The 20,429-nt window shown below is 39.9% G+C and overlaps 1 protein-coding gene across 1 annotated transcript in view; it reads right to left on the bottom strand.

Moving 5' to 3' along the window:
* Abca13 (ATP binding cassette subfamily A member 13) overlaps positions 1-20,429 on the bottom strand; it is a 484,842-nt gene that overhangs the window by 404,402 nt on the left and 60,011 nt on the right. Inside the window, exons 16-17 of the mRNA XM_087584614.1 lie at positions 8,074-8,188; positions 1,705-6,438 (exon numbers count right to left, since the gene is read on the bottom strand). Coding sequence (XP_087440740.1) covers positions 1,705-6,438; positions 8,074-8,188 — 4,849 coding nt within the window. The remainder of the gene's footprint in view (positions 1-1,704; positions 6,439-8,073; positions 8,189-20,429) is intronic.

The following is a 20,429-nucleotide window of genomic DNA, read 5'->3' as shown; positions in this document are numbered from 1 at the left end:
AATATCAAGAGTGTAAAAAAGGGGTTGGGGATTTAGCTCAGCGGTAGAGCGCTTGCCTAGCGAGCACAAGGCCCTGGGTTCTGTCCCCAGCTCCGAAAAAAAAGAAAAAAAAGAATGTAAAAAAGATATGTCAACAACTATCAATGGAATAACATATATTATGAGGTTCTCAACTTTAAGAAAGTAACATTTAAAATTATAATGAGATTCTTTCATAGCCTCACCAGGTTTGCAGATCTGAGTTCATATAAATAGTCATAGACAGGACAAGGCTGTAGAGCCACGGAGTCTCAGATCTGATCAGAGTGAAAATTAAGCCAAGATCCTATGAAATTATTATCACTGAGGTTGTAAATATCCTGTTTTCTATACCAGAACTCTTCTTGTGTGTTTAGGCTACAGAAAGACCTACATTTGTCAACAATTCCCATTCATTCTCAGGCAACCAATCCCCCTTAAAGGCAGCAGGTCCCAAACATGCTGAAGGTATAAGGTTTGGTGAGAGGAAAGGGGGAGAACTAAAGGTAGCAGGAAAATGAGAAGCAGCATTTTCCTTACATGATGACTCTCGATATAATCAATAGCATCTGGAAAAGTGGAAAACCTATTTATATCTTGCACTGAATTTTAAAAGTTCTAGCAGGTTACTCAGTCAATCTGTAATGGTCTGTGATCTATCCGCTTGACAAGGTAGACCAGTAGCCCCAACATGCCTTTTCCTACAAGTGTCTGAGCTGGGTGGACTACAGAGGAGAATCCATTGAAAGATGAGAGGTGATGATCATTTTGTAACCCAAATATGCCTCATCCCAGCTACAAATACCAAACCTACTTTAAGATCCTGTTGAGAAGGAGTCTTGCAGAAATGTTTAAAGTCCCTAATGAGTTAACTTCAGGACATTCAGAACTATATTAACTAAGCCTGCTGGAGTCAGTCAGAAGTCTGTATGAGTCTCTAAGACTCTCTATCTTAGAGTCCCCAGAAGCATCTAGGCAGGCAGCTTTCAACCTGTGGACCTCCCTTGTTGACCAGCAATTCAGACTGCAAACTTTAGCTCATGACACATCTGGCGTTCATGCTGCTTTGGCTGCCTCTTCCTACAGGTTGCCCCTCTGAGGTTCAACATGCTTACTTGGTCTTCAGCGTCACAGGAGTCAACTTCCTGTGCTACATGGTTGCTAGACCACTTGCCCCCTGCATGTCTCCCAAGTAATAGAACACAGAGGAAATGGGGATTTTGCTCAAGAACTTTCACTACTAACATTCAGAGAGATTTTAAGAAGATTGTTAATAGAGATAATATGACTATCTTAGTGGTTCCAGACATGAATATCAGGGTGATTGGAAACAAATATTTAATCTTGTATTTGTGATGACAGAGGAAATAAAATTGAAATAGTGACTGTCCCATATGTGTATGTAAATTTTTCACTTGTATGTAGGGAAGAATGTCTTGTGTTTACAATCCTAATTGAAAAACAATATAATGATTGATGAAAAGAGGCTAGATTTGAATGTTTACTGGAAATTGAAATTGTGTTATCTTAATGCAGTCATAAAACGCTCGTTGTGAGAAAAATCACTTCAAAGGCCCTTCCAAATGTTGGTTCAGGAGCTGTGGTAGGCATTTCTCTACTCCAGAAAGTGAGCTTGCTAGGCAGCACCACCAGCATGACTATGTGAAACAAAGGTACACTTACCTTGTCTCTGCAGTGACATTGCTATGGAAGTCTTTTAGCAGGAGGGATATTTGATTCTCAGGCAGTCCACTTAGCAAGGAGGAGAAGAATGTCTCCAGAAGCTGCTTCAGGAAATCCTCTGTGCGTCCTGCAGCTTCCCCATCATTTTTGGACTGCATGTGGTTCAAGATGAGATTCATGAAATCAGCTATTTGAAGGGTAGTGCCACTGAAACTGGGAGCCGCTTGCTGAGATAGCTCAGCAAAGTTATTAACTGAATTCATCACAATGCTTTCAAGAAACCACTGAATAGCTGAGAGGTCAGTGAGCTGTTCCTGATTTAGCATATGGCTGAGAAAGCCAACATCAAAATTGCCTTCTCTAGATTGGTTTCTGAGATAGCCTAAATACATAGTAAAATCCCTGGCCAACATACTTACATCAGTTGAATTTTTACTAGCCATGGCATTGAGTAGTCTTTGCATAAACCTAAAGAAATCTTCATTTTCATACCCACGAAGCCAGTCTTTTATGAGAAATAAGAAATCTTCAATAATTTCTGGTGCCTTCAATGGTGATGAATCCAGGAGTTCCAGAAGTTCAGGAAATTGCACAGTTGTGTTTTGAAGGCCTACACCTTGAATGTTTTTGTTAATATCAGAAAATAATTGTCCTAGACTCAAGTTACTGGCTAGGTCTTTGAAAATATGTTTAAATTCTAACCACTGTTCTTCAAATTTGTAAGTTGCTTTATCATTTTTAAATAAACTCCTATTTGTATGATTTACATTCAGAAAGTTCATGAATGGAGAAAGTAGATATTGAGTACTATTTCTTAAAGTCCACATAGCAGAAATCAATTTGAATATCCTTTCCAAGTTTAGGTAAACATTACTTTGGACAGATTTCTCTGTGCCTTTAGTGAAGTCAAGAATCTTGTCTAACTTACCTAGCTTGTCCAGAATGTTTCCACCCAGTGGGAATTTTGTAGAATTGCCATATTTTAGCTTTTCTATGATTTGCAAAGCACCTTGCTTTATGGTACTACTAGGACAAAGTTCTGGGGTGCTGCCATTGCCTTGAATCCCTAAAGATGACATGAAGGGTAATACCCTTTGCCAAAATCCCTGCAGAATTTTCGAAAGTAAATTTTCACCACGGAACATCTCCAACAGCTCCGAGAGAATGGAATTCCAGTCTGCTAGCTCATGAACCGCACAGACCACTCTCCTGGTTATTTCCCCTCGAGACTTTTCACCTATGCACTGTGAGTCACTCGGCGGGGGCAGGTGAAGAAGATCCAGTAAAGTGGCCACCATGCGAAGAAAGGAAGAAGACATGTGCCTCTGGATGTTACAGCCTTCCACCTTAGGGTTTCTCTCAAGCCTGAGAGTTGTGTAGTTTGAGCACCAAATCCTGCTAAGGCACATCAAAACCTCGGGAACGACAGTTGGCTCATCTGATACCAACTCAACTGTATCCCGAAGAGTTTTAGCCACATCAGCAAAGTCTTCCTTGGTGATATTGAACATGGCTATTCCATGAAGAAGGGTAAAGTTATAGACATCCCTGAGGCTTTCTGTGATGTTTTTATCTGTGATTCTCTGCAGAAGTCCCACAATGTGGGGAAGAGCATAATATACATCCAACACAGTATCCACCACGTCCTTGGGAAGCAGACGGGAGAGGCGCAGCAGCTGGCTAACACTCCATGAATGGGAGCTGTCCACAAATTTTTCCAGTAAGCCCACAAGCGTATTGATCCCTAAACTGTTGATACCTGATCTGCTAAGATTCTTAAAGAAACTCATTAGGATTTCACTGTTTTCTCCAAGCTGGCCTACTAAGAGATCTATGTCTGCCTTCTTGAGAGAATGCATGAGAGATGTCACCTTCTTTAAAGCTTGAGCATGATCTGAATTTTGAGGAATATTGAAACGGACAGCAGGCATTAAAGAATTGAACACATCCCTTGTCAACTGGATACCAAGATCCACAGCTTTCAATATTTCATGTGGGACTACTTCTGATGAATTCTGAAGATTATGAGTTAAGTTGACAGCAAAGTAGTTAGCTAAGTTGTAAATTGATTTGCCTAGATGGTTTATATCTCGTTCCTTTGGACTGGTAGAGAATACACTAAACATTGTTTCAATGTCAGAAGAGGAATTCTTTCCAAGGACACTAGGGAAAATACCTTTTAGAAGTGCCTGCATTTCCTTCCCCAATTCTATGATGTGCTGCCAAATCTTCTGAAACTGGTCAGGAATGTCATCTGACATTTCTATGGGTCTTAGAAGTAAATCTTTGAAGTGCTTCCAGTTGGACTGGGAGGCAACGTTGAGCTCTTTGGTTAAGTTGGTGATGATCATACCTACCTGCTTTGTGGAATCATTGAAAAGAGCTAATAAAATCTCAACATTGGGCACGTTCTCCTTTTCCAAGCCTGTGGCAAGTATAATATTTAGAAAATCAGTTATGTCTTTCAGGTAAATATTTATACAATGTATGTTTGACTCATTCCATGGACAAGTGGGTACCTTCTTATTTAGCATCCAAGTTAAAATTTTCAATACATAGCTCATTTTGTTCCCTATATCCTTAAAGTTTCCCAATAGGCTATGACTATGTCTGGGTAAGGAACTTGAGTTACACATTATACACAGACGGTTTATGATATCTGTCCATGCGATGCACCCTTCCAGGCTGCTACTTGTGTTCTTTGATGAAAATACAGAGCTTAACATGGCCAGAATATGTGCTGGCTTATTAGAAGTGTTCGCAGGTAACAAGCTATCTTCGAAAATCAACTCAGTGACTCTCTGGAAAATATCAGCACATGATGATAAAGCTCTACCCTGTGACACATTCCTAAGAAGTAATATTGTTTCTCTTAGCTCAGTGATGACACTTGCAAATTCGGCTCGATGATCAGTGAGGTTAGTTGAAAGGAAGTTATTGATCAACTCCACATCTCTATCCACATAGTCTGAGGCTTTGCTTAACTCAAGGAAAACATCAAACAGAGGATATAAGAACTCCCTGCTTGCATTTATTTTCATTGGAAATGTCTTCAGCTGGTGCAGGGAGGTTTCCATGGTGATAAAAGACTTCTCTACTTGGTCCAGGTTAAGTGATTGTACTGCAGTTAATTCATTATCAAATGTTACCCAAAGATCCCTTAGGTTCTGAAGGTCATCCCAGTCATGAAAGCCATTCTCTTGAGTTACATTTTTAAACAAATTTAATATGAGCCTAGCAGTATGATATGTGGGAACTATCCCTTGGCAGTCTTTAGAAATGTCCCTGCCATTTCCCAGGTCATCCAAAAGCTGAGTGATACCAACATGCAAAGGAGTAAAAATACTCTGGTCAAGTTTAAATATTTGAGAAATGCTTCCCCAGATCTCAGTCCATGTCTGAATCCATGAAAGTGTACAGTGAATGGCTGTAAACTCACTGATCTCACTGCCATTTACTGAGAGGTTGGAAAAAAATTGTGTCCATGGAAAAGGAAGGGAAGACCCCTCATTTCCTGAATAATTCACAGAAGAAATGGTGGCATTTTTCAGAATGAAGCATTCATTCGCCAACAGGGTTTCCGCTGAACCATTTAAAAACTGAGCGACATACTGAAGTAAAGAAACACGAAAGCCTTCATCCGCTGAGAACAGCTGCTTGAGACCTGTCAAGCTAGCATGAATCACTGCTTCCGCTGGTCCTCCTCTCGCCATCAGGGACTGGGCTTCAAGTTCTAAGAGGCTGAAAATTGAAAGCAACTGCCGACAGTAAGATACTTCAGGTATTGTCCCGAGAGCCTCTGTTGCCTCCGATAAAAACAAAAATGCTCGTCTGAGGTTTTGGATATTAAACTGCTTTATGAGGTCCAAAATGTGTCTGGAGACTTGAGTAAGATAAGTTATCAGAGGCTCCCTATTTTGAATGTTGAGGAATTTATGAAGATATTGATAGAATGAAGAAAAGGTTTTCAGAAATAGAGCAATGTCTTTGTCCTTGAAGACATTTATGTATGTATGAGTCAAAAGGTTATCCAGTTCTTGTTTTTGTGGCTCAGAGAGGGCTGAGAAAAACTCAGATGTGTTCTGCAGAGCATAGATGGTGTTCAGAGCTATTGAGACTTGCTCCTGTGTCAGAAAGCTAAGTTCATAGAGACTGTGTATTATAGTCTCACTTAAATGTATAAAGTCTGCATTCCTGGCTGGTGATCTGGGCCAATTGGAATGGAACAACTGAGAGAAATTAAAGCTTTTGAAAAAAATTTTTTCATAGTCTGCAACAGAAAAATTTACAAGTCTGGACAAGATTTCAATGTTAGCTCTTTCTTCTTGAGAAATGCCATTGAGCCAGAATTCTTGCAGTTCTGAATTAATTTCAAGAATTATTAATTCTATGAATCTCAACGTGTTTTTGGATTCCTGACCCATCCAATGATTTTTAAACCTTTGAATTTTTTCAATGACCATTTTATCAAATTCCAGAAGTTTCTGGGCAGCAGCAGCAGCAGCAGAGTCTGCCTTTAAACTTTTAAAATGATTTTTCCATGAAACACTTCTATTCAGAACAAGCTCACTGAAAGAAGAAAGATTATGAAATTCAGGAGGAGTGAATGAGCCAGAAGGATTAGATAATAATTTCTCCAAAAACTCCACAAATGACAAAAGAATGTTCATCTGTCCACTTTCAAGAATGTCCAACTTCTTGTCCACCACTAAAAGGTGCTTTGTGAAATTGAATGCCCTACAATATAGATAGAATTGTTTTATTATGAGAAATTAACATGAGCCCAATACTTCAAATTCCCAAATATGTACAGACATGTAATCATTTATAGTGACCAAAACAAAAAGGTTTGTAGACAATGCATTTTTTACTTCATATCAAACTATTATGACCATCTATTCCCATTAGAAATCCCAACATGACTGCTGATATTTGACTTAAAATTTGTTTCCTATTATCAGAAAGAATACATTCTAAATCCTTTCTCCCTGCTGATCAATATATATGTCTGCTAAGCACAAGTTTGCTATTTGTACTTGTTGAATTTGTTTTCATATTTCCTTTTAATAGGATGTGCACTGTAGAGATAGACCAAGCTGTGGTGTGCATCAGAAACTGCCTACTGCAGTGTGCCCAGCTCATTCACAGTCCTTCCAGCACAAATGGCTGCTTCTACCATCATGCCTTGCCTGCCTGAGTAGACTGAAATTCCCTGTGGCCATGAGCTAAAATAAATCTCTCTTCCATGAAGTTGATTTCTCTAGAAACTTTGCCACTGGTGCATAAGGATAGTGTCTGATACAGACAGTGAGTCGAGCATATTTAACAAGCAAAGTATAAGCCATAATGCCAGAGTAACACAGCAACAAATACATAATGCCAGAGTAATGCTGCAAAAAATACCCATCGCATTACAGCCTAGAAAGGACTCCCACAACCGCACTCCTACTTCATCCCCGTAATAGCATTTGGAAGAGCATGTCAATATTTTAATCTTATGAAAAAATATTTCTGATTTTCTTTAATTAATGAAATTGCACTGATAGCATATGGCAGGAACAATGCCAATGTTGTATTGGTGTGTGTGTGTGTGTGTGTGTGTGTGTGTGTGTGTGTGCCGAATTCAGCTTCCTTGGCCTAAATTGTACCTAATCTCTAATAGTTTCATTCATTAAATCAATGCTGAATTAACTATAGCTTCTTGCCTTAACAATTCCATACTAGCTCTATGGAGTTCCCAGATATAAAATATAGCATGTCTTTAGAGCACATTCAGATTGGTTTTGTTGTACTGGCTAAAGCTGTTAAATGATTGAGGTTTTCAGGACATAGAATATACAGGTATTCTATGACTCTGCAGAGGTCATGCCACTGTCCTTCCTCCTGTGCCCATGGGGAAGGCTTCACCTGGTGATGAAATTCACATCTAGGGAACAGAATGCTTGCAAATGTTGGTATTTGAAAGAACCCTTAGGGAAATCTGTAAACACAGAGAAACCTGGGCTCTAGATACAGGATTTAGCATGTTGGAATAAGGTTCAACACTCAGGGCTTAAATAAACTTCACAGGTAAGTTTGGTCACCTCCTGAGTCTAAGTTCTATGATCATATGCAAAGCTCCTGTCCCATTCAATCCCAGCAGAGCTCACAAACTTGATTCAATCAGGGCACAAACTCTGTAACTGTAAACTATTGTTTAAGAAAGTCCTATTCCTGTAGTCACTAATAGACATTCCTAATAGACAAATACTGCATGCCTGATATTAAACACTTCTACTGCTTAAATGGGGCTCATGGCCATTAGATAATATAACCTATGACTGACATTTGCTTAGGATAGTTAATACCTACAAGTTGAATTATAAAACTTACCTGGTTATGGAAGTGATTGGAGACTTCTTAAAGTTATTGAAAAATACAAAATAATTATCAACGATGACTTTCCAATCCATGTTTTGTGTATCACAAGGAGAGTCCTCAGAGAAAGCTGAGAAGAAACATCATTAAGCTGAGTATAGCAGTCAAGGAAACTATATAGCGGATCACCTTAGAATGCCTGAAAAGCTAATGAAGCAGGTTTGTAAAGTTGTGATTTGACATCTGCTTCCAGTCAGGATGACAAAATGGGCCACTGAGCAATGCAGAACATTGATTCATGCAAGACAGGGGCAAGTGAGAAGAGACTGACGGTTATTCCTGCTTACTGCTTTAAAGAGACTCTAGAACATTGGATATGTTCCTAATGGTCCGACCCTTTAATGCAGATCCTCATATTGTGATAACACTAAACCATAAGATTATTTTATTGCTACTTCATAACTGTACATTTTTCTACTATTATGCATCACAATGTAAATGCCCAGTATTCAGGAGATCTGATATATATAACCCCGAAGGGGCCATGACCCATAGGTTGAGAATCACTGCTCTAGGACCATGTATAAGGAGGAGGTAGGTGGCTTGGAGTTCAGTTGACATGGAGTTCAGTTGAGATGAAACTTAGATTCTGACAGAAACAATGCTTGGGAGGGGTCTGCAGAGTGTATTTGTCCATCTAGTATACGAATGAGAATTAACCAATGTGAGAATTAATCTCTAAAGGTTATAAATGATATCTAAAAATGACTGAGATGAGCAGCAAATCTTTAAAGCAGAGGCATCTAGACTCTTACCATTGCAAAATAACGTTATCATCTACAAACATATTGGGTCATAGTCATGGCGATCTTGAGATGCACATTTCAGGGGTCACAGATTCAACACACCCTACTTTGAAGCACTCTTAGAGATAGGAGTGCAGTTCAGTGGTAGAGCATTTGTGTAGCATGTACAAAGCCCAGTCAGTGCTTGAATCTCCACACTGACAGGGGAAGCGAGGAAGCCAGGAATATGCTAACTGGAAGAATGAAAAATAGCTAGCACAGAGTAAGGATCAAGTGTGTACTTGGCATCCAACAAAAATTCCACACATACAAAGAAGGATGAGAAAAATTGGTCAAGATAGATAGACCTGAGGGAATGAGAAACAACATGAATCACATACATGGTTTGTGTTATTCAATTTATACTCTATTATTTATGCATTTACAAGACAAAACTTATCATATTGGATAAAATAAAAACTAACCATATACTACATGTAAGAAATACACTTAAAATATGAAGAAAAAAATTTTAAAAAGACGTAGGACGCTCAGTATTACAAAAAAGAAAGTTATCAAGCAATGTAGAATTCAGATAGTAATGTCATCATTTCATGATGGTAAAGGCATCAAGTATCAAAAAGGCACAATGAGGCCAAGCCTGTGCACACTTGGTGGCACAATTCCACAACACAGGAGATAAAGACAAAGCACAAAGATGAACAGGCTAATTCATGCTGTGCTGTGAGATATAATTAGACATGGAGACAACGTATCGGCAAAAATAAAGATAAAGGATTTGCATAATTCTGCTAACAATGGACACTACCTGAACTATTCAAGAACTATTCCACCCACCACCGAAACAGGACTGATTACTTCCCCGGACACATGGAACAATTACCAAAAACTCAATTTCCTAAACCGTAAAACAAATCACAAAAGCTAACAAGACTGGTGGTATAGAATAAGGTAGAAGATAGAATTAATTAAAAATCAATAACAGAAATATAACTGAAAATCCTACATATTTGAAAATGAAATAATACATCAGCAAGTTATTCGTGGGCCAGAAAAAAAAATCAAAAAGATATATACACATTTATATGTTTTAAATGTGTCTTATTTTGTTATGGATTTTTCTAAACAAAAATATTTCTAACTTCAAGCAAGCAATTTAACCTCTTTAACATCTATTTCACAAGTAAAATTGCCTAAGAGTTACATCCATTATGCTTCATCAAGTTCCCACTCAAATAACGAAGTATCTATGGGGGAAATGGAAATGCTCTAGAAAATTAAGTCAGAGGTGTGTGATATTGCATATGAAACAAGTTTACCGAGCAGTGAAATGGAAATTAAGCAAAAGAAGAAATGGGGAGAGGGCAACATGATCTGGTATTGGGTGGGGGAAAGGACTGAAGTCCTGAGGGCCAGCAGAGGAGGAAGGAGGTTGGGAAGACCTCCCCCCCCCCAGAATATACCAGAGAACTGGGGAGTAAGAGACTGTCAGGAGCCAAAGGGGGGGGGAAACTACAGAAGAAAAGACCTACAGTGGGGAGAGGGAACTTATTGAATCCAACTCCAGCAGAAAGACAGGGGATCAAGTGAGGGATGGGGTTGCTATCCCACAGCCAAAGCTCTGACCCATAATTCTTTCTGTCTGAAAGAAATGCAGGGATGGAAATAGAGAAGCGCCTGAGGAAAAGAAGGTCCAGTAACAGGTCCAAAGTGGGTTCCAGTTCAAGGGGAGGCCCCAAGCCCTGACACCATTACTGAAGCTATGGGGCATTCACAAAAAGGGGCCCACCATGACTGCTCTCCAAAAGACCCAACAAGCAGCTGAAAGAGACAGATGCAGATATGTGCACTCAACCAATGAACAGAAGCTGTTGACCTCTCTGGTTGAATTAGGGGAAAGCTGGAGGAAGCTAAGGAGGAGGGCAACCCCGTAGAAGGAGCAGCAGTCTCAATTAACCTGGACCGCTGAGATCTCTTAGACACTGAATCATCCACCAGGCAGCATATACCAGATGAAATGAGGCCTCCAACACATATACAGCAGAGGACTTCCAGGTCTGGGTTCAGTCAGAGAAGATGCACCTAACCCTCAAGAGACTGAAGGCCCAGAAAGTTTAGGGGTCTGGTGGGGTGGGTGGTGGAGACATCCTTGTGGACACAGGTGGAAGGTGCAAGGAAGATGAGAGGGAGTGTGGGGGTGGGGGAGCGGGGAGGAGGTGTGAGATGTGGTACCCTCGGTGGGTCAACCAGGAGGGGAATAAAATCTGGAGGGTAAAAATAAATAAATATATCTGAAGGGGCTTGCAAACCCATAAGAACAACAATACCAACCAATCAGGGCTTCCAGGGACTAAAACACTACCCAAAGACTATACATGGACTGACCCATGTTTCTAGCTGCATGTGTAGCAGATGATGGCCTTAATGGGCACTGATGGGAGGAGAAGTCCTTAGTCCTGCCAAGGCTGGAACCCCTAGTGTAGGGGAACATCAGGGTAGGGAAGCGGGGAAAGGGGGTGGCTTAGGAGGGGGAACACTCTTTTCGAAGAAGGGTGAGTGGGATGGGATAGGGGACTTATGGATGGGAAACCGGGAAAGGGAATAACATTTGAAATGTAAATTAAATATATCTAATAAAAATAAATTAATTAAAAAAATTAAATCATCCACAATCAAATCCTCTGCTGTTCTTGGTGAAAGAAAAGTTCAATCCAGATGTTCATTCCACTAGCGAAGGATAGGACAGTGGCATCTATCACATGGGCCTTCAGTTCTTGCTAGATACCTCAATCATGGGTCATCATAATAAAAACATAGTAAAGTAAGCTTTTTTAAAAAAAAACGTTTTATCAACGATAAAAATAATATCCTTGATATTGCTGGCTAACTCAGCTGAATCTGTCAGACGCAATATTTGTTCTCAAGTCCATCTGCTTCTAACACGCATACTATCATACCAAAGTCTGCCCCTGCTTGGTCTACGAGGTAAAACTGTATTCTATAATATACAATGCTCAAACCTATTTACCGGGCTATGTCACATCTCCCTTGTGCCACATTCTTCCTGTTTGCAGTTCTTTCATTTTTCTTGCCTGCTTAAAAGAGGAAGAAAGAATAAGTGATGTGTAATCTAAAGGCGTTCACACAGCTGCAGGGTATTTTGATATGGTTTGCTCTGTGGTGATTTCTTCCTGTTGCTATGCGCTGATTTCCAAATGTTTGTATGCTTGCATGCTCCTTGGACATCTCAAAATGCACATTTTGACTCTTCTGCAGGTCTGAGTGAGGGCTGTAATCTGCACTGCTAATGACAAGCCAGATGCTGCTGCTGCTGCTGCTGTTCCAGGGACCATACTGTTAGTCATAAGGGTGTAGGCAATTAGCTGTGTACAGTACACATACCATAAGCAAAAGAAAAATGTCCACAGTCTACTAAATATACTGAATCTCTCAGTTATTAATCAGTCTCCTTGTTGACTATCCCGCTCTCCATCTGACAGTTAAAATTGCTGAATGGTCAAAGGCTTCGTAGTTTGAACGTTTAGAGGGGAAAGATTTGCTAATCTGAGTAAGAATGTGGAATTATAAGGGGAAAATATATGGACACTTCTGTCTTTTTCTACCTGTTAGCTGCATTCATTCTTTAAATCCTGATTCATACGATGAGTTGTTGACTGCTCTGTGAACACAAGCATTACCTGGAATTCATCTCTAGTTGTGTCTATTTCTTCCACTAACTTGAACTCCATTTAGGCTTCTCCATTGAGCCATAGAATCTCTGTGACACCCTTGACTTAAAAAATGACTTTCCAACAGTCAGGTAAACACAGGCTATAGCAGCGGTTCTCAAGCTTTGTAATGTGGGACTCCTTAATACAGGTGCTCGTATTGGGGTAGCCCTCAACCATAAGATTATTTCGTTACTACTGCTATGAATCATGATGAAAATATCTGATAAGCATAATATCTGATGTGTGACCCTGAGAAATGATCATTTGACCTCCAAAGGGGTTGTAACCCACAGGTTGAGAACCACTGATCTAGACAGACAGGTTGAGAACCATTGATCTAGACAGACAGATATCCATTCTCCCCTCAATCATCCCAATAAAAAGAAACTGAGATGGTATCCCCTTCCAATTCTAGGTCCCTTAACTGTCAAGACATTCTCCCTGAAGGACTTCCAATTGGAAGATCAAATGCATGCCATTTTCTGAAGTCATCTCCCAAAGAGCTATAAAATGGCAAGAGAAAACAGAAAGTTGTGTAGCCTGCAGATGAAATGGTGGGAAAAGAAAAGAGCAACAGATGACACCTGCTAACATCTCCAAATAGGAAAGTAAGTGGACAAATGGGATCCATCGAGCAGAGCAGAAAGACTGCAGCTTGTACCTGAAGAAGAGGATGTCTTAACATGGGTTTCCCTTCTCACTGCCCACAGATTCATGAATTAATTAAAGCACAAATGTCTAACTGCTTATGTGCAAGGTAGAACTGAAGATCAACAGGAATGTTGAGATATATTTTTCAATTAGGAAAGTTCTGTCATATTTCCTCTATCACCCCGCCTAGACAATTCTTCCTCCATATCAGAAGACGACCAGAAATTTGCTGACCTGGAGAAAGAATTGACTGGAACTTAAGCATAGAGTATCGATGTATCTGATGGTGTGAATGATACTTCACTTCTGGAAATAGGGAAGATTATGTAATCTGTTCATGCAGTCAAGTTCTCATTACCTTCCTTGTTTCCGAGAACAAGTAAGACTTGGAAGCCAAGACTGCCCATTTCTACCTGAGTGTTGTCTGTCAACAGGTTTCTGGAGAACTCTCCTTTGGAAGACTTCAGGGAAATTAATTCATGTCGGGGAGGGAGTTAGGGCTGGGAGAGCACATACATAAACATTTGTACCAGACCATGAATATCAGCTGTGGGGAGAGGTGGCTTACTTCTTGGTCAACCTAGCAGGACAGAGCTTATCAGGTGACAAGAATCCTTTGCAGAAAACATTCCCTGTGAGGAGTAAGGCTTTGTTCTTACATAGAATAAACAACCAGAGCATCAGATCCTAGAGAATTTTTCCATATGAAAGAAATGATCCATACAGAGAAAAAAGAACTCAACAAAAATAAATATAAAATCCTCATTCGAATTCTTTGCAAAGGACTATATCATGGTGAGGATGTAGATGTAACAAGAGCAGAGAACCATTTTAAATGAATGTCTAGACTGTCCAGAAGATTCTCAGAAATTAAATAGACGTGTTTTAAATAAAATTGAGGAAATATCCCAGAAGATCATCCTAAAAAATTATAAAATTAGAGAATCAGATAAGAGGAATGACTGGTGGCTAACAGAAAATCTAGAGTGTAAAGAAAAATACGGGGCCCAAAGTTATAAAAGAAATAATGAATAGTGCAAGAATATTTTTGATACCAGTCAGAAGAGTTGGTGAGCAACCTGCCTGCCAGCTGAACTGCCCCACTCCCTAGACTTGATTTCCAAAGACATAATCTCCATCTCCCACTGCCACTTTACTCTATCTGCCCTGCAGCTGGGTCACTGCCCCCTTTTCTGGCAGACTCCTGCTTCTCAGAGGCAAGGCACACCAGTCAGAAGAGCAGAAACCCCTTGCTACATAAAAGGCCAAGCTAGTCACCAGAAGTCCAGTCCCCTCCCTGATCAGGACACACTATTGGATCAGGCCCATGCCAGCTGCTAGAAATTCAGGCCACAAAGACCGGAAGACCAAAGAAGAAACAGAAACCAAGGAACAAAACATCGTTCCAACAAAGACAAACTCAGAAAGAAGCACCTAGACCTATAATAATACCAAACCCTGATGCCTAAATGGCAGTGTAAGAACATAATGAACAACAGCCAACACCACCACCAATATAGCACTACCAAGCCCAGCTGTCCTATAACAGCAAGACCTGTACATACCAATAGCTGAAATATATGCAGAGAGAGAGAAAGAGAGAGAGAGAGAGAGAGAGAGATCTTAAATCCAAAAATGATATAATTATAAAAGTGATAGAGGTCCTTAAACAGGAAATGGAGGGAGGGGTCTCTTTCAAAAATTGGGGAAATGACAAACAAAAAAAAATGGGAGGAAATCGTTAAATTCCTTTTTTAAAATCCTAAATAAATAAATAAAAACAAGAAACCAAGCAAGCAAACAGGTAAAAGAAACTGTTTAAGACCTGAAAATGGAAATTGTTGGAGACTCAGTATAAAGTTCCATCATGTCAGGACAGCCTTCCAAGCTTGGCACAAAATGGAGGACTCCCTTTCCCAGAGGAGCTCCCTTTTTCCACCTGACCTTGTCCAGGTAGTACCTCTGAGCGTAGTTGCCTCACCCTATTTGGAGGATAATTCTTCCCAGATAGATCCTCCTGCAAGCACTTTAAGACTCAACACTTAAGTCTTCCTCTTTCCTCTCACCCATGTGACATCTAGGCACTGTGTTATGGCCAGTGAACCATTCCCACCCATACCCCTAAGAGCTTTTATATGCCCTAACCCCAGAACAATAAAATAGAGCTGTCTTCCTGAAGATGACTCCCAGAAGTTCTTCTGTCATATTCATGGCCATTTCAACACTGCTTGCTACTTCTGCTCCCTTCATCTTTGTGGCCCAGTGTCCAGTGATTCATGAGGAAGAGGAAGACCCACAGAAAATAGAAGCAATAAAAAAAAAAACACAAATAGAAGGAAATCTGAAAGTAGAAAATCTAGGTAAACAAACAGAAACTAGTGATACGAGCATCATAAACAGAATACAAGAGATGAACAAAGACTCTCAGGATGTGAAAATATGATAGAACAAATAGATTCATCTGTAAAATAAAAATGTTAAATCAAAAACTTAACACGAAACCTCCAGGAAATCTGGGATACTATGAATAGATGAAAACTAAAAATAATAAAGAAAAAAAGAAAAATTCCAGCTCAAAAACCTAGAAAATATATTTTAAAAAATCATAGACATTTTTCTAACCTAAAGAAGATATACATATCTAAAGTTTAAAGAACACAAAACAGATTGGACTAGAAAAGGAAGCCCCCCATGCTATATAAACACTAAACATACAGAACAAAGAAAGAATATTAAAAGCTATAAGGGTAAAAGTTCATGTAACAAATAAAGGCAGACTATTAAAACTATGCCTGACTTTTCTTTTTTTTTGAAAAATATAATTTATTTTTTCAGCCAATATTAATTACAATATATCTTGATTAAAGGTGAGGCTTTGCATCTACTTCCACTTCTCTGTGCTGGGATTATTTTTTTCTCTCATTTGAATTTGTGTATTTCGTATTCATGCAGTTACAACCTCTGTAAGATTTGTGTACCAACACTTTTGTGTCTTGAAGACACTGTTCGTTTGGAGTCTTCTTTTTTTTTTTTAACTTGAGTATTTCTTATTTACATTTCAAATGTTATTCCCTTTCCCGGTTTCCGGGCAAACATCCCCTTAATCCCTTCCCCTCCCCTTCTTTATGGGTGTTCCCCTCCCCATCCTCCCCCCCATTGCCGCCCTCCCCCCAACAATCTAGTTCACTGGGGGTTCAGTCTTAGCAGGACCCAGGGCTTCCCCTTCCACTGGTGCTCTTACTAGGATATTCATTGCTACCTATGAGGTCAGAATCCAGGGTCAGTCCATGTATAGTCTTTAGGTAGTGGCTTAGTCCCTGGAAGCTCTGGTTGCTTGGCATTGTTGTACATATGGGGTCTCGAGCCCCTTCAAGCTCTTCCAGTTCTTTCTCTGATTCCTTCAACGGGGGTCCCGTTCTCAGTTCAGTGGTTTGCTGCTATATGCCTGACTTTTCAACAGAGACTCTAAAAACTTGAAGGGCCTGGAGACATGTCTTACAAACTCTAAGAGACCTCAAAAGTCAGTTTAAACTTTTATATCCAACAAGAATTACAACCACAAAAGATGAAGAAAACATGGTCTTTCATGTCAAAGGCAAATTTACACAATATCAACCCACAAAGACAGCCCTACAGAAAGTACTAGAAGGAAAACTCCAACTCAAGGAGATTAAATACACCTATGAAAAAACAGGCAATAAATACTCTCACACCACCAAAACCCAAAGAAGAAAACATACGTACACACACACACACACACACACACACAACCACCACCTATGACAGCAACAAAATAACAGAAATTAACAATCACTGATCATTAATATCTCTCAATATCAATGAACTCATTCCCCAATAAAAAGACAAACACTAACAGAATGGATATGAAAACATGATTCATCCTTCTGCTTTGTACAAGAAACACATCTCAACATCAAAAATACACATTACCTTGGAGTAAAGGATTAGAAAAGATCTTCAAAGCAAATGGATCCAAGAAGCAAGCTGGTGTAGCTATTCTAATATCTAACAAAATAGATTTCAAACCAAATTTAAACAAAAGAGGTGGAGAAGGACATCAATTATACTTGTAGATTTGGTTTATTGTTTGTATTGTTATTTGGAAATTGTATGAGCATCCCACATGTGAGACTCTGAGGGTCCCTACCCCCAGCTGGTTCTGGGGGGGGGGGTAGATAAAGATGTCTGCCAAAGGCTGGACAGGATGACCGAGGTGGGACGTTCCCCAGACAAGGGGACAGAGAAAAGAAGGATTTAGTACCACCATGCTGTAGAAACAGAAAGACCCGGCTTGAGAGCTGCAGAAGAGAAAGCATGCAATCATGTAGGAGCCAGGAAGAGAGGCTGCACCCCCCACCCCCTCACCTCACTGAGACTAGGGTAACAAAGATGAAATATAGATTGGAGGGGAGGTGTTAGCAACATGGAACTTTGGGAGTAGCCCAGCCATTGAGCTGTTCAAGACATAATAAAATAAAAGGCTGTGTGTGGTGTGGGCATGCATGTGTATGTGCGTGTGTTTCATTTGAGAATCCAGGGCATTGGGGCAGGTAACAAGGAATATACACACCACCTCCAGGGAAATTATAGAGGATTAACCAACTACAACTGCAGATGGCATCCTCAGACAGGCCCCAATCCTGCTAAGCATACAGAGACTAAGGCTAGCTATTCTTAAGTATAATCAGTTTTTCTAATTTTCCTATCCCTCCCCACCCCTTTAAAAATGTTATCACCCCAATTCAGCAAGAAGAAGCAATGGAGAATTGTCATCCCAATTCCTTGGGTTTGGGTGTCTGGTTGTGGTTATTTTATAAATTATAGATAGATTGCCATTTTATGGGATAATTTGGAGATGGTCATAATTTTGAACAGGGAGGAAGTAAATAGAATAGAATACTAAATTTATTCTTAAACAAAATATTGTGTAGCCATTATCATATGTTTGTAGAAATCTTTATAATTGACACAATTTATAAAATTATAATTTCTTATATTTGGTACAGAATTTATATATTGATACAGATTTAAGGTTTTCATTGGTATAATTTTTTATATTGATATAAAATTTTAAATTAATATCATTACTCTTAGATAGACATTGTGCCTATACAACTCATTTAAGAATACAAGGTTTGGGGTTGGGGATTTAGCTCAGTGGTAGAGCGCTTGCCTCGTAAGCGCAAGGCCCTGGGTTCGGTCCTCAGCTCCAAAAAGAAAAAAAAGAAAAAAAAAGAATACAAGGTTTAAATACCTCCCTGAGAGAGCTGGTCTCCCAGAAGTGCTGACACACCTAAGAACACAGGTGAGACCACCACTATTGCTCCAATACCCAAGTGGAATCCACCGTGAGCCCACAGGACACAGAGCCACACAGCATCTGGAGACAGGACTTTCAGTTTCCATCTGTGCCCCCAGAGCAAATCCTGTGCCACAGCTCTCAGTACTCAAATCCCACACAGAGAAAGCTTGTCTCCCAGGAGTGCTGACACACCTAAGATCCCAGAGTCACAGAAGAGACAAACTACAGACAGAGAGAGCAAGGCAACTCACACCAGAGATAACCAGATGTTGAGGGACAAGGGCAAGGGCAAGGGCAAGGGCAAGGACATAAGTGACAGAAACCAAGGCTACTTGGCATCAACAGAACCAAGCTCTCCCACCACATCAAGCCCTGGATACCCCAAAACACCAGAAAAGCAAGATTTGGGCTTAAAGTCACATATCATGATATGATAGAGGACTTTAAGAAGGACATAAATAACTTCCTTAAAGAAATAAAGGAGAACACAGATGAACAGATAGAAACCCTTAAAAAGGAAAGACATCGTTGCGCTCAGATCTCACTGGGAGAGAGCTGGTCTCCCAGGAGTGCTAGCACACCTGAGAGCACAGGTGAGACCACCACTTCTGCTCAGAGGAACACGCCTGGAGCCCTCAGAACACAGATCCAAGGAGTGGTCTAGGACAAGATCCTTCCAGTTTCCATCCATGCCTGGAGCTGACCCTGTGCCACAGCTCTTGGTACCCAAATCCCACTGGGAGCTAACTGGCCTCCCAAGAGTACTGATACACAGATTTACAGGAGGATCAAGCCACTGACAGAGACAGCAAGACCATCTAACACCAGAGACAACCAGCTGGCGAGAGGCAAGTTCAAGAACCTAAGCAACAGAAACCAAGACTACTTGTCATCTCCAGAACCCAGTTCTCCCACCACAGTAAGCCCTGGATATCCCCCAAAACACAAGAAAAGCAAGATTTGGATTTGAAATCACATTGCACGATGATGATAGAGGACTTTAAGAAGGACATAAATAACTCCCTTAAAGAAATACAGGACAACACAGGTAAACAGGTAGAAGCCCTTAAAGAGGAAACACAAAAATCCCTTAAAGAATTACAGGGAAACACAACCAAATAGGTAAAGGAATTGAACGAAACCACCCAGGATCAAAAAATGTAAATAGAAACAATAAAGAAATCACAAAGAAAGACAATCATAAAGATAAAAAATGTAAGAAAGAGATCAGGAGTCATAGATGCAAGCAACGCCAACAGAATACAAGAGATAAAAGAGAGAATCTCAAGAGGCAGAAGATACCATAGAAAACATCACCAGAACAGTCAAAGAAAATGCAAAACTCAAAAGATCCTAACCTATAACATCCAGGAAATCAAGAGAATGATCAATGAGAAGACCAAACCTAAGGATAATAAGTATAGAAGAGAGCAAAGATCCCCAACTTAAAGGACCAGTAAATATCTTCAACAAAATTATAGAAGAAAACTTTCCTACCCCAAAGAAAGAGATGCTCATAAACATACAAGAAGCCTACAGAACTCCAAATAGATTGGACCAGAAAAGAAATTCCTACCATTACATAATAGTTAAAACACCAAATGCATTACACAAAGAAATATTAAAAGCAGTAAGGAAAAAAAGGTCAGGTAACATATAAAGGCAAACCTATCAGAATTTCATCACACTTCTCACCAGAGTCTATGAAAGCCAGAAGATCCTGGGCAGATGTCATAAAGACCCTAAGAGAACACAAATGCCAGCCTAGGCTACTATATCCAGCAAAACTTTCAATTACCATAGATGGAGAAACCAAGATATTCCAAATTCACACAATATCTTTCCACAAATCCAGGCTAC

This window comes from Rattus norvegicus, chromosome 14, assembly GCF_021556685.1.
Source record: "Rattus norvegicus strain SHRSP/BbbUtx chromosome 14, alternate assembly SHRSP_T2T, whole genome shotgun sequence".
Lineage (NCBI taxonomy): Eukaryota > Metazoa > Chordata > Mammalia > Rodentia > Muridae > Rattus > Rattus norvegicus.
The sequence above is the reverse complement of the archived record's forward strand: the minus strand, read 5'-3'. Positions and strand labels throughout refer to the sequence as shown.